Raw genomic sequence first — 13,198 nt, forward strand, 5'->3', positions numbered from 1 at the left:
AATAATTAAAGGGATTATCAGCTTTATAAATAAGATAATCATCTGGCCCAGATGAAATACATCCCAAGCTATTAAAAAAAGCAAGAAAACTGCAGTGGCACAGGATTGAGGATGACTTGCCTCCACTTGGATTCTGTGGGTTCTGAAGTAACTGATGAGGCCAATGTAGAGACGACTGACTCTTCAATAGATGGAGCAGCAGGTACATGACAGAACAGCCTAACCAGTACTCGATACAGTTCTAAGATATCCTCCCCGTTCTTATATTTTATGCCTTGGCTAATAAAGGAAATAATCCTGTATCCCCCTTAACCACTTTTTGACCTGTCCAGCAATCTGAAATACTCTGTACACATATACTGCAAGGTTCCTCTGTACCTCCACACCATTTATTATCCTATTTATATGCCCTTGCTTTGCTGCACCTCCGCAAATGCATTACCTCTCAGTTCTCTTATTAAATACCATCTGCCCAACTGACCACACCAGCTTGTCCTCTCAGCATTGTAAAACATTCTGCTCACAATCAACCACATGGCCATTTTTCTTGTATCTTCTGCTAAGTTTTTTTATCATGCTTCCTACATTTAGGTCTCACTCATTAACACACATGACAAAATACAAGTAGCTGAGTACTGAGGCCTTTCAGTCAAAAAAAAATCCATCGATCATTACCCTCTACATTCTGCCACTGAGCTAATTTGGATCCAGTGGGGTTTTACTTGGATGGGATCTTGTCAAACAGCCTTGCAAAAATCCACGCAGACTACATCAAATGTACTACTTTCATTAACCTTCTTGTTAGCTTCTCAAAGACTTCAAATACATTGTCAGATCCAACTTTCCCTTAACAAATCTCTGCTGTCCTTTCCAAGTGAAAGTTTATATCATCTCTTCAAGTGGATTCCAATAATTTGTCTATGAGTCATGTTTACCTCCCCTTTAATTCATTTATCCCTTCCTCCCTTTTTAAAAAAATGGTACAACACTGGCAGTCTTCCAATCCTCAGGCACTACTCCTGTAGCCAGGGTGGAGTGAAAAATTGTACTCAAAGCCTCTATAATTTTCTCACTTCTTTTAACAGCCTGGGACATATTTAATCTGCCCCTAGTTATTTACCTACGTTATTTATCTCTTTGGAGATAAACTCCTTAATATTTCCTCCTTTACTATGGGGCCGGGGGTGGTGGGGGGTATAGAGTGGTGGAGTTGCACAGTTATATGCTTAGAGGGATGAGAGAAGGAAACTAATTCTTTGTCACATTACTAAGGAATCAATGAAGTACCATGATCCATAAATATATTACAGTGAGATTAATGAAAGGGTAGAACCTCAATCTAGCCCATATTATAAAGATCAACGAGTGAAACGGGAAGGGGTTGCATCTCCAGTGAATGCTCCAAGCTGGGGGGGGGGGGGGGGGGGGTTGCTAATAGGGACACCACCCTGTTGATGGACTCCCTGAGGGAAAGGTGAATCCTGTTCCAATGGATATAACAATAAATAATAATATTTATATAATAAGAGAAGGTGGACCCTAGCATCAAATATTACCCTGAAACCCACTGGATCAGGAATGAGAATAGTGGAATCTGAGCTGGAGTATTCTCTGTCCCAACCACTTCCTGCTTGAGCAAACTACATTTTTGTTTGTCTTTAGATAGCTGCCAAATGATTGAGGCCTTTGGCCCTGGGAGCTGGAAAGCTAAATTTATACCGTGTGAATTTGTAGATGGCACTAAACAGTCAGAAAGGAATTTTCCAGTATATGTCATTCTTAAACATTTCTCATGACTGCAAATTATAGCAGCAATGTAGACAGTCTTTCCAGTCCAAGAATGACCAATTCAGAATCAGTGGCTCAGAACAAATCTGTCACTTAGTCATAATAAGAATGCAATTGAATGCACTACAAATTGTTTTATATTGGAGAGTTTTTAAAAGCACTACACACTACACCATATTAGGATTAGGAGTGACAAAAGCACAATGCCAATGGAGTGAATTTATTTGGTTTAGAGCAGTAACCCCTGTTTTATTAGCAGCTCCTACCATTCAACAGAGAACTCTATTTGCAACATGCTTTTACAAAATTAGATTACTCTGCACATTGGCTTTGGAAATTGAGAATTGAACAGCAGTTTAACACCAACCAAACATGCGAAGTAGAGGACAATTAAAGTAAGACAAATGAACAAGGAGGATGAAGCAGACTTTTAGGAATTGTGGCCACTGTTGTTAAAAGGAGATCACATCTTTATCATTTACTTTATATCTTTTGGCTTTAACAAAACTCCTGGAAGTTGAAACTCACTACAATTAGTCTCAGCATCCTACAGTCCTGATCACTACCTAATGATAATTCCTGGAAAGGGCCATGTGTATATGTTGGGTGAGGACATGATAAGGACTTGCATATTATTTCATGTCTCACCACTGTTGAACAGCCTGTCCATTGTCACAACCTGGCTATATGTGAAAATGACCATTTGGCGAAGCAACTAGGTGGTAGCATCCAGCTGACTCCGCCAAAAATCCAAAAGCAAAATACCTAATAAGTAGAAAAAAATGGAAAAAAAACTTTGGAAATATTCATCAACTTTCACTGATCTGAAATATTTACTCTGTTTCTCTTTTCACAAATGTCACCGACTTGCTGAGCATTTAATCAGTTTCTGTTTTTATTCCAGAAATAGTGGAACAGTTATCATAACTCTGTAAGTTTTCAGATAGTTATAGATAAGGATAAGACTGAACCTCGGGGGAAAGTGCTAAATTGGGTAAGGCTACTTACGACAGTATTAGGTAGGAGCTGCGGAGAGTTGATTGGGAGCAACTGTTATTGGGCAAGTCCACATTTGACATGTGGGAGAAGTTTAAAGGCCAGCTGGTCAGAATACAGGACCAGCATGTTTCTGTGAGGGAGAAATACAAGGATGGCAAAGTTCAGGAACATTGGATGACAAGAGATGTTGCAAATTTAGTCAAAAAGAAAAACGAAAGCATATGTAAGGTTTAAAAAGCTGAAATTATACAGGGCCCTTGAGAAATACAGAAGAAGCAGGAAAGAACTTAAACAGGAATCAGGAGTCCTAAAAGGGGCCATGAAATGCCCTTGCTGAGTAGGATTAGAGAGGATCCCACAGCATTTTATAGAAACATTAAAAACAAGACGGTAACTAGGGAGAGTGTAGGACCACGGAAGGACAAAAGAGGGAATTTATGCTTGGAGCCAGAGGAAGATGGCGAGGTGCTAAACGAGTACTTTGCATCAGTATTCACCAAGGAGAATGACATGAAGGATAGTGAGATCAGGAAAGATATCCTGATATCCTAGTCCATGTTATATCAAGGAGGAGGTGCTGCTGGGTCTCTTGAAGAACATATAGGTGGATAAATCCTCAGGGCCAGATGGGATCCATCCAGGTTATTGAGAGAGGCAACAGATAGATTGCTGGGGCCTTGACAGAGATCTTTGTATCCTCTTTAGCCATGTGTGAGGTCCCAGAAGAGTGAAGAGTAGCCAGTGTTGTTCCTTTGCTTAAGAAGGGCAATAGGGACAACCAGGATTTATAGACTGGTGAGCCTTAACTTAGGGAAAGGGAAATTATTGGCGAAGATAGGGATAAGATATACTTATATCTGAAAAAGCAGAGACTTATTGGGGATGGTCAGCATGGCTTTGTGCAGGGGAGGTCATGTCTTACAAACTTGACTGTTTTGAGTAGGTGACTAAGGTGATTGATGAGGGCAGGGCAGTGGATGTTGTCTATGTGGACTTTAGTAAAACTTTTGACAAATTCTCGTGTTAGACTGATCTAGAAGATTAAGGCACATGAGACTTGGTAGATTGGATTCAAAATTGGCTTGGCCATAGAAGACAGAGGGTAGTGGCGGAGGGTTGTTATTCTGAGTGGGCATCTGTGACCAGTGGTGTTCCACAACGATCAGTGCTGGAACTTCTGTTGTCTGTGATGTATATAAATGATTTGGACTAAAATCTAGATGGGCTGATTAGTAAGTTTGCAGATGACAGAAAATTTGGTGGAGTTGTGGATAGTGAGGAAGACTGTCAAAAGATTCAGCAGGATATAGACCAGTTGGAAATAGGGGCAGAAAAGTGGCAGAGGGCAATTAATCTGGACAAGTGTGAGGTGATGCACTTTGGGAGGTCAAATGTAAGAGGAAGGTATGTAGTCAACGGCAAGACCCTTATGAGCATTAGAGGCAGGGAATCTTGGGGTACAAGTCCACAGCTTCCTGAAAGTGCTAACACAAGTAGATAGGGTGGTAAAGGCGGCATATGGTGTACTTGACTTCATAGGTTGGGGCAATGAATATAAAAGTTGGAAAGTCATGTTGCAGCTGTATAAAACTTTGGTTAGGCCACATTTGGAGTATTGTGTGCAGTTCTGGTTGCTGCATTACAGGAAGAATGTGGAGGCTTTGGGAAGGGTGCAGAAGAGGCTCACCAGGATGTTGCCTGGATTAGAGAATATCAACTAGAAGGAGAGAGTGCACAAACTTGGATTGTTTTCTCTGGAACGTCACAGGCTGAGGAGCGACCTGATGGAAGTGTATAGAGGCATATATAGGATAGAAGTCAAGAGTCTTTTTCCCAGGATGGAAATGTCAAATACTAGGGGGCACAGCTTTAAGGTGAGAGGGGGAAAGCTCATGGAAGATTTACAAGGCAAGTATTTTGTTTTACACACAGAGAATGGCAGGTGCCTGGAACACGCTGCCAGGGGAAGTGGTGCAAAAAGATACAATAGCAACGCTTAGGAGGCATTTAGTCAGACAAATGAACAGGCAGGGAATGGAAGGATATAGACCACATGCAAGCAGATGTGTAGTTTAAATTGCTATCATGGTCGGCACAGTCATCACGGGCGGAATTCCTGTGCTGTAATGTTCTTTCTTCTTAGTCAATGACTTCGTTGCAAGATGAGGGAGAAAAAGCAAAAACATTGTGAAACGTATTTAAAAGCAGCGCAAATCTAGTGAACAGAAGGAATACAATAACAAGGAGATCTGATGAGCAAAGGTTAAGATGTAGGTCTCAACATTAACCGTCCCATGACAGTGGGATAGTTAATTTTGGGCCTTCACCTCAACCTTTGTATATACTCATTTTTATGACAGGGTTAAAGTGCTGGGTGCAATGTGGATCCTAATATAAACTTAACTGTTGCCAACCAGATTTTCAGGGAAACATGCTGCAAAAGGTGTCCATGGCTCAATAAGGTAAAAGACTTCTAGTTTACTCTTTGTGAAACAGGAGCAGGAATGATTTTCCCAAGACTTCAAGGAAGGAAAACCCCTACACACTCCCAACAAACCCTAATTATTTGCTTGATTCCTTCCCAAAGCATGTCCCTTTGCCTATTCCCCCACCCTCACCAAGCCATAGCATTTCACTTAAACCTTTCCAATTGTTGCTCTTTTCCTTTGCATTAAGCCTTAATACTTGAACCTTCCCAAGTGCTGTGGACGTTCTTCAAGGCACTTCACTGCAGCCTTCTGCCCTTAGTTTCCCTGCCTGGTAGGCTTTCAACTTGGCTGGCCGAAAGGCAGGAAATTTAAGAAAAAAGTTATAATTTGCCCCTAGTTTTAAATTCAGCTAGTACTCCATGCCTTTGACTTTACCACATTTCCTCCTGGTTAACTAACTCCCTCACCGCCTGCCCGTAAATCAACTGGGTTATTAAAACACACTAAAAGGAATATTCATTTCACTTGTCAATTCATCGAAAATTCAAAATCAGTTTTAAATTCCAAATAAGTAATAGATTTGGATTCTATTCCTCATCTAAGCTCTCTGTGAACTTCAGCCAAACCAAACCTTTCCATCTATATCAGATTCTACTTATTCATCCAATTGCTTGTTGAACAACATTAGCTCTCGGTCCCTCAACAACATAAATATTAAATTCTCATCTGCATGTATAAGGCATGGACTCTCTCTACTTCCATCCCTTTGACTCTAGGCTCTTGCACATTCCTTCCTTTCACCTCATCACTGACAATATTTTCAACTACCAGGGCTATTCACCAATATTTCGAACTGCCTCACTTCCTTCACAACAGTCCTAAAAAACATCATCTGACTCATTTTTATCAGTTCCCAGAATTTACTTTTTGGCATAAAGGTCACATGCAAAATAAAAACTGTTTAAGAAACTATGCCAGCTGCACTGAGGCAAATGTGACCAGGATATATCATGTCTGCTGCTATAAAACTGCAACTGAAAATTTTGCCTTTGTCTTTACCTTTGAATTCTTTGCATAGTATAGTATCCGTCCCCGGAGCTTGAAGTATCTTCTCTTCCAGCGCTGAAATGAACTTGTCTGTTTCATTAGAAGTCCTTCTTTTATAATAGCCTGTGGAGATTGAAAACTCAGCATTTATAACTGAAAATAGAGTTAACTTTCATCTCAATGCAACGTCCCACCCTTTAAAACACAGAAGCACAGGACATGCAAATGAAATACAGAAAACCTGACCTACTACCCACCTCCAATCACAAACACAATATAGAAAGCAATAACATGCAAGCTGGAGTCACCACAGAGTAAACCATAATATAAAGCCTATTTCTTTGTCTAGGTTTTTGGTCACCTGTCCGTCCATGTTTCATTTTCAAGTTGCATCATATTCACTCTCTTGTGAACCACCTCAATCATTTTTACAACACCCATGTGCTACATAAGTGCAAGTTACTGCTTTATTACAAATGTAATAATTTTCTTGCATGTCAATTGACAACAACACAGCAACAGACCATAAGGCCCATTAGTCAATGCTTCTTTTCAAGCTCCATACAAATTTCCTACTAATAAATCTTCATGTATCCTTATCAACAAAGTCTTCTACTTTTTTCATGCAATTATTCAGCTTTTCTTTATATGCAAAGATGTTAAATGCTTTATTCCAGCTGATGATAAACATGTTATATTCTAACAAATATTTCACCCGAATTTTTTATCAGATTTATAAGTGATTTTCCTAAAATTATATCTTTTAATTTTTGACACTCCATAAGTGGAAATAATTTATCTTGATATATCCTAATAAACCCTTTGATTAACTTCAAGGACTCCAGAATGTCATTCTTAGCTCTGTGTGTTCTGGAGAAAGCTCCAGCTTGTCAGCCTTTCTGAATAACCTCTTAGTGCAGGCTCAATCTTTGTAAAACTTCTTTCCATCTTTAGTCCCAGTGGAAAGCTTTTACAATATGGAAACCAGAATTGTACTTGGCCTGTTCAAAATTCTGTAAGTTTTCTGCTTTTCAATTCTCATCTGGACAGAAATGAATCCCTGAAATGAACTGGCTTTACCATGGGTGAATATTTGAAAAGGACAGGAAGGCGGCTACACTGAAACTGATTTAGAGCAATAAACTGTGTTGAATATCTAAGTTGATACTGATGAAATGGGTTGTATACATGGCACACTTTGTACTACAAGTTTGATTCATCTTCTCGTTTATGACTACTTGAGCAGTAGGTTAGTGTTGTAAGCTGAGTTTGTTGATCCATTCAATGGCTTTAGATGAGGCCAGCTGGACAGGTACTTAGCCAACATGACCCATCGTTTAGGACTAGAATTTGTGATATGGACCACAGCCTGTTTGTTGTAGCTGCCCCGGGGTCTTCTCGTCATTTTCCATTTGTGTAACAAGTGCCCACATCTTCTCTGGCCCATTCTCAAATGATTCAAGGTGAACCTGTTTTCCAAAGATCTGGGACTTCCACACTCTAGTCCTGAACCAGAGGGCAGACTATGACTTTGGCCTTCAACCAAAATTCATGCCATAGTGTAGAATATTGACTAAGTTCCAATAAGGTCGATGGTATTTTACAAGCTTGATAATTGCCCAATTCTGTAGAACTTCTGACATACATATAACCCAATCCAGGCCAACAGTTAAAACTCAATGATTTATGAACATGTTACAGGATCTTTGAATGGTTATGAACTGCAAAACCACATTAAAAAAAAACTCCATCAAGTATTTACCTAATATTCTTTTTTAAAGCTACTATTAAATTGATCTCAATCACTCTAACAGACAATGTCATCCAAATGCCTTCCAAATTGTAACCACTCGTTGCATTAAAAAAAGATTTTTTTCATGTTGCTGCCAGTTCTTTTACTAATCACAAATGTGGGTTCCTAGTTATCAGCCCATTAGCCATGAGAAACAGTTTATTTTCCTTCCTGATTTTGAACACTTTCATTAGACCTCTTTCTAGCCTTCATTGCTATTCAGGAAAATGACCTCCATTTTTCCAGTCTATTATGTAATTAATCTCTCACACTGAAACTTTTCTGGTAAATTTCTATGAATTCTCCAAAGTCCTTATGTCCTTTCTTCTGTATGGTGCCCAGACTGCGATTCGGTTCTCTCATTAAGGTCAAAGTAAAGTTAAATAGGTTCAGCATAATAGACTGGCTTTTGTATTCTTTGTCTCCACTTATAAAATCCAATGTACCTTATTAACTGCTTTACTAACCTGACTTTCAAATCTTCAGACTTAAGCACAAACATGCACCTCCATATCTTTTTTCCCCCTCGCATTATTATTAAATTTGTAACTATTAGTTTCTATTATTGCTCCTCATTCTTCCTTCAGAAATGCACTGGCATTGAATTTCATTTGCCTGGTGCCTGCCCATACAAAATGCTTGCCCATGTCTTCTTGAAGTCTCTTTCTATCTACTCAAATTTTGTGTGATCTGTAAAATTTCAAGTGTGCCCTACATCCACAAACCTAAGTTAATAATGCTTAGCAAAAATAGCAATAGTCCCAACACTGTGCACTAGCACCTGGTCATAAAGAAGCAAGTTATATTACGATATTCTGGCCAAGATCACGACTGGGCAAACCACAACAAACATTTAACATTGGCCTTGTAACTTCGGTTAACGTGATATGACCCTGTCATTTCCTCTCCTCAAAGTAGTCTAAGAGACACTGAGAGTATGCTCTTTTTTTGGGAATCGATCAGTGTAATAATAACCTTAGCAAGAAATTCTTCCAATTTTCAGCATCCCTCCATTTTAAACAATGTCAGTTCTGTAGTCTCTCCTTGTAGTTCAGCTCCAGCTTTCCTACTGTCTTGACATTCTATGGTGACCATAACTACATAGGAAAATCTAAATGGAGATGATACAATTCCCTGTAGATTCAGCCTCCCACCTTGTGATTATGTTTTTCCATCCCACTATCCTTTTTGCTTCATTATTGGTAGCTGCATTTTGTGGAGAATGTCCCAAAGACATCTCTACTGCTACCAAGAGGCCTTATACACTGCAGCAGTCTGCAAATTAACAGTATTGGGTTTAAAAATGCTGGAATAGAATTTGCTCCATTTTTGTGGAGTGGAAATGGTAAGTGTTCTCCCAATCACTGAATGAAGTATCACCAGAGGATCTGTGGAAATCTCAGAACGGTGCCTGAATGGAGGAGTTAGCAAGTCTGAAGGCACGAAGGACCTGCACTGATATGACAATTTGGGTATCCTGGGATTTATATTACTATACATTTCAGTGAAATTTCCAAGGTTTTCTGGTGATTTACAAATTACCTTAATAGTTTTACAAACTGGGTAAAAGAATAAAGCAAGGACAGTAAGGTTGGGGAGAGCCAGCCTTGGATAACTAAGGAAGTAAAAGAAGGCATCAAGCTCATGCATACAAAGTCACCAAGAGCAGTGGAAAACTGGAAGATTGGGAAAACTTTAAAAAGGAACAAAGAACCACTAAGCAAGCTATAAGGAAAGGGAAGATAGATTATGGAAGTAAACTAGCACAAAATGTAAAAACCGATAGTAAAAGTTTGTATAATTATATAAAGCAGAAAAGGGTGGCTAAAGTGAACATACGTCCTTTGTAAGATGAGATGGGGGAATTAATATTGGGTAATTTGGAAATGGCCGAGGCCTTGAACGACTATTTTGTATCAGTCTTCACAGTGGAGGACACATCTAACATGCCAAAGAGAAATGTTATGGATGTGATGGGAGGTGAGGACCTCAATACAATTGCTGTCCCTAAAGAGGTAGTGATGAGCAAACTAGTGGGCCTAAAGGTAGACAGGTCTCCTGGTCTTGATGGGATGCATCCCAGGGTCCTGAAAGAAATGGCAGAAGTTACAGTAGAGGTGTTTGTGATAATTTACCAAAATTCTCTGGAGTCTGAGCGGATTGGAAGACAGCGAATGTCACACTACTGTTTGAAAAAGGATGTAGGCAAAAAGCAGGTAACTATAGGCCAGTTAGCTTAACGTCTGTAGTCGGGAAAATGCTTGAAGCTATCATTAAGGAAGAAATAGTGCGACATCTGGATAGAAATGGTTCCATCAGGCAGACACAGCATGGATTCAGGAAGGGAGGTCCTGTTTGACAAACTTACTGGAGTTCTTTGAGGATAATAATGAGCACAGTGGGTAGAGGGGAACAGGTGGATGTTGTATATTTGGATTTCCAGAAGGCATTTGATAAGGTGCCGTATAGAAGACATCCATAAGGTAAGGATACATGGAGTTGGGGATAAGGTATTAGCATGGATAGAGGATTGGTTAACCAATAGAAGGCAGATAGTATGGATAAATGTGTGTATCTCTGGTTAGCAATAAGTGGTGAACGGGGTGCTGCAGGGTCGATGCTGGGCCCACAACTGTTCACGATATACATTAACGATTTGGAAGAGGGGGCCGAGTGTAGTGTATCTAAGTTTGCTGATGACACTAAATTGAATGGAAAAGCAAATTGTGCAGAGGATGCGGAGAGTCTGCAGAGAGATATAGATAGGTTAAGTGAGTGGGCAAGGGTCTGGCAGATGGAGTACAATGTTGGTGTATGCGACGTCATCCACTTTGGAAGAAAAAATAAATCAGTTTATTAAAGATTGCAGCATGCTGTTGTGCAGAGGGATTTGGGAGTGCTTGTGCATGAATCGCAGAAGGTTGGTTGCAGGTGCAACAGGTTATCAAGAAGGCAAATGGAATGTTCACCTTCATTGCTAGAGGGATTGAATTTAAGAGCAGGGAGGTTATGCTGCGACTGTACAGGGTACTGGTGAGGCCGCACCTAGAGTACTGCATGCAGTTCTGGTCTCCTTACTTGAGGAAGGATATACTGGCTTTGGAGGCGGTGCAGAGGAGGTTCACCAGATTGATTCTGGAGATGAGGGCGTTAGCCAATGAGGAGAGGCTGAGTCGCCTAGGACTATACTCGCTGGAATTCAGAAGAATGAGAGGGGATCTTATTGAAACATATAAAATTATGAAAGGAATAGATAAAATAGAGGCAGGAAGGTTGTTTCCACTGGTAGGTGAGACTAGAAGTAGGGGACATAGCCTCAAGATTCAGGGGAGTAGATTTAGGATGGAGAAGAGGAGGAACTGCCTTTTCCAGAGACTAGTGAATCTGTGGAATTCTCTGCCCAGAGAAGCAATGGAGGCTACCTCATTAAATATATTTAAAACACAGTTAGATAGATTTTTGCAGAGTAGGGGAATTAAGAGTTATGGGAAAAGGCAGGTAGGTGGATCTGAGTCCACAGCCATATCAACCATGATCTTATTGAATGGTGGAGGTGGCTCAACAGGGCAGATGGCCTACTCCTGCTCTTATTTCTTATGTTCTTATGTCCTTATGGATCTCTTGAAGACAAGATTCTCCTGCAAACACTCAAATACCAAACTATTATAATTTTCGAGGCACATATCTGACAGCTATACAGAGAAATTAATGGGGACATGGTGCAATGATGCAGACAATAAGATTCTAATAAAGCAATGTTACTGGGTGAATGCCAAATCTAGTTTGTCAAAGTGCTTCAAAAATAGCATAATGCAGATTCTGAAAATCTGAAATAAAAGCAGAAAATGCTGGAAATACTCAGTGGGTCACACAACGTCTCTGGAGAGAGAAAAATACTGTATGTACACAATGAGTGGTAAACCCTAGGAAGTACTGAGCAGCAGAGGGAATCTGGTGTACAGGAACAAGGATTTCTGAAAGCAACAGCACAGGTTGAAGAGGTGGTCAAGGGGCAAAGTGGATACTTGCCTTCATTAGCCAGAGCATTGAATATAAGAGCAGGGAGGTATGGTGCAACTATATAAAATAATACTCAGGTTACAGTTGGATCACTGTTTGTTTCTGGTCACCACAGCACAGGAAGGATGTGATTGCACTGGAGAGGGTACGTAAAAGCAATGTCAAACACACCAGTGAGGCAATGTCCTGTTTCAGTTATGAGAAGAAACTGGATAGGCTGGGTTTGATTTCAAAGGCTGAGAGGTGATCTGACTAAGGTAGACAAAATTATGAGAGAGGTAGATAGGGTAGATAGTCAAAAATTTTCCCCTTAGCAGATGGATCTAGATGATGGAATTGATGGCTTTGTAGCCAAGCTTGTGGATGATACAAAGACAGGTGGCGGGCAGGTAGTATTAAGGAAGCAGGTAGTCTGCAGAAGGACTTGGATAGGTTGGGAGAATGGAATACAGTGTAGGGAAGTATATGGTCATGCACTTTGGTAGAAGAAACAAAGGTGTAGACTATTTTCTAAATGGGGAGAGAATTCAGAAATCGGAAGTGCAAAGGGATAGGGAGTCCTAGTGAAGGATTCCCTAAAGGTTAATTTGCAGGTTGAGTCGGTAGTAAAGAAGGCAAATACAATGTTAGCATTCATTTAGAGAAGACTAGAATACTAAAATAAAGATGTAATGCTGAGGCATTATAAAGTGTTGGTCAGACCACATTTGGAGTATTGTGAGCAATTTTGGGCCCCATATCTAAGGAAGGATGTACTGTTGGGTCACAGTTAGGAGACAGTCAAGTCTAGTCAGAGGCCAATTCAACCCGGTACTAGGTAGATGTTTAATTTTGACCACTACGTCCTGTCAATAATGCTAAGTAGATACAGACATGCAGATGAACAGGACTGCACCTTCTCTGTGGTCAGCTGGGTTCCAATTATGCAGAAAAAAGGAATGTGACATGCCTGACTGTTAAACTTAATCAGCCATTCTTTTAATACTTCACGTGTTGAGTGTATGTGCTGCTTGGTAGACAAGTTTTGAAACAGTAAAAGACTGTTAAATCTCAAAAGCCAATCTTTTTATTACAGACAAATGCCTCTTGCCCACTTTCTCAGCATATTTGTTAATTATTCTCT

General features: G+C 40.1%; 1 protein-coding gene across 5 annotated transcripts in view; it reads right to left on the reverse strand.

Annotated features, from left to right (window-relative positions):
* LOC127571606 (diacylglycerol kinase delta-like) overlaps positions 1-13,198 on the reverse strand; it is a 139,059-nt gene that overhangs the window by 104,127 nt on the left and 21,734 nt on the right. For all 5 annotated transcript variants that reach the window (XM_052018141.1, XM_052018140.1, XM_052018138.1 and 2 more), the window contains one exon: positions 6,276-6,386. In XM_052018141.1, coding sequence (XP_051874101.1) covers positions 6,276-6,386 — 111 coding nt within the window. The remainder of the gene's footprint in view (positions 1-6,275; positions 6,387-13,198) is intronic.

Source organism: Pristis pectinata, chromosome 6 (assembly GCF_009764475.1).
Source record: "Pristis pectinata isolate sPriPec2 chromosome 6, sPriPec2.1.pri, whole genome shotgun sequence".
NCBI lineage: Eukaryota > Metazoa > Chordata > Chondrichthyes > Rhinopristiformes > Pristidae > Pristis > Pristis pectinata.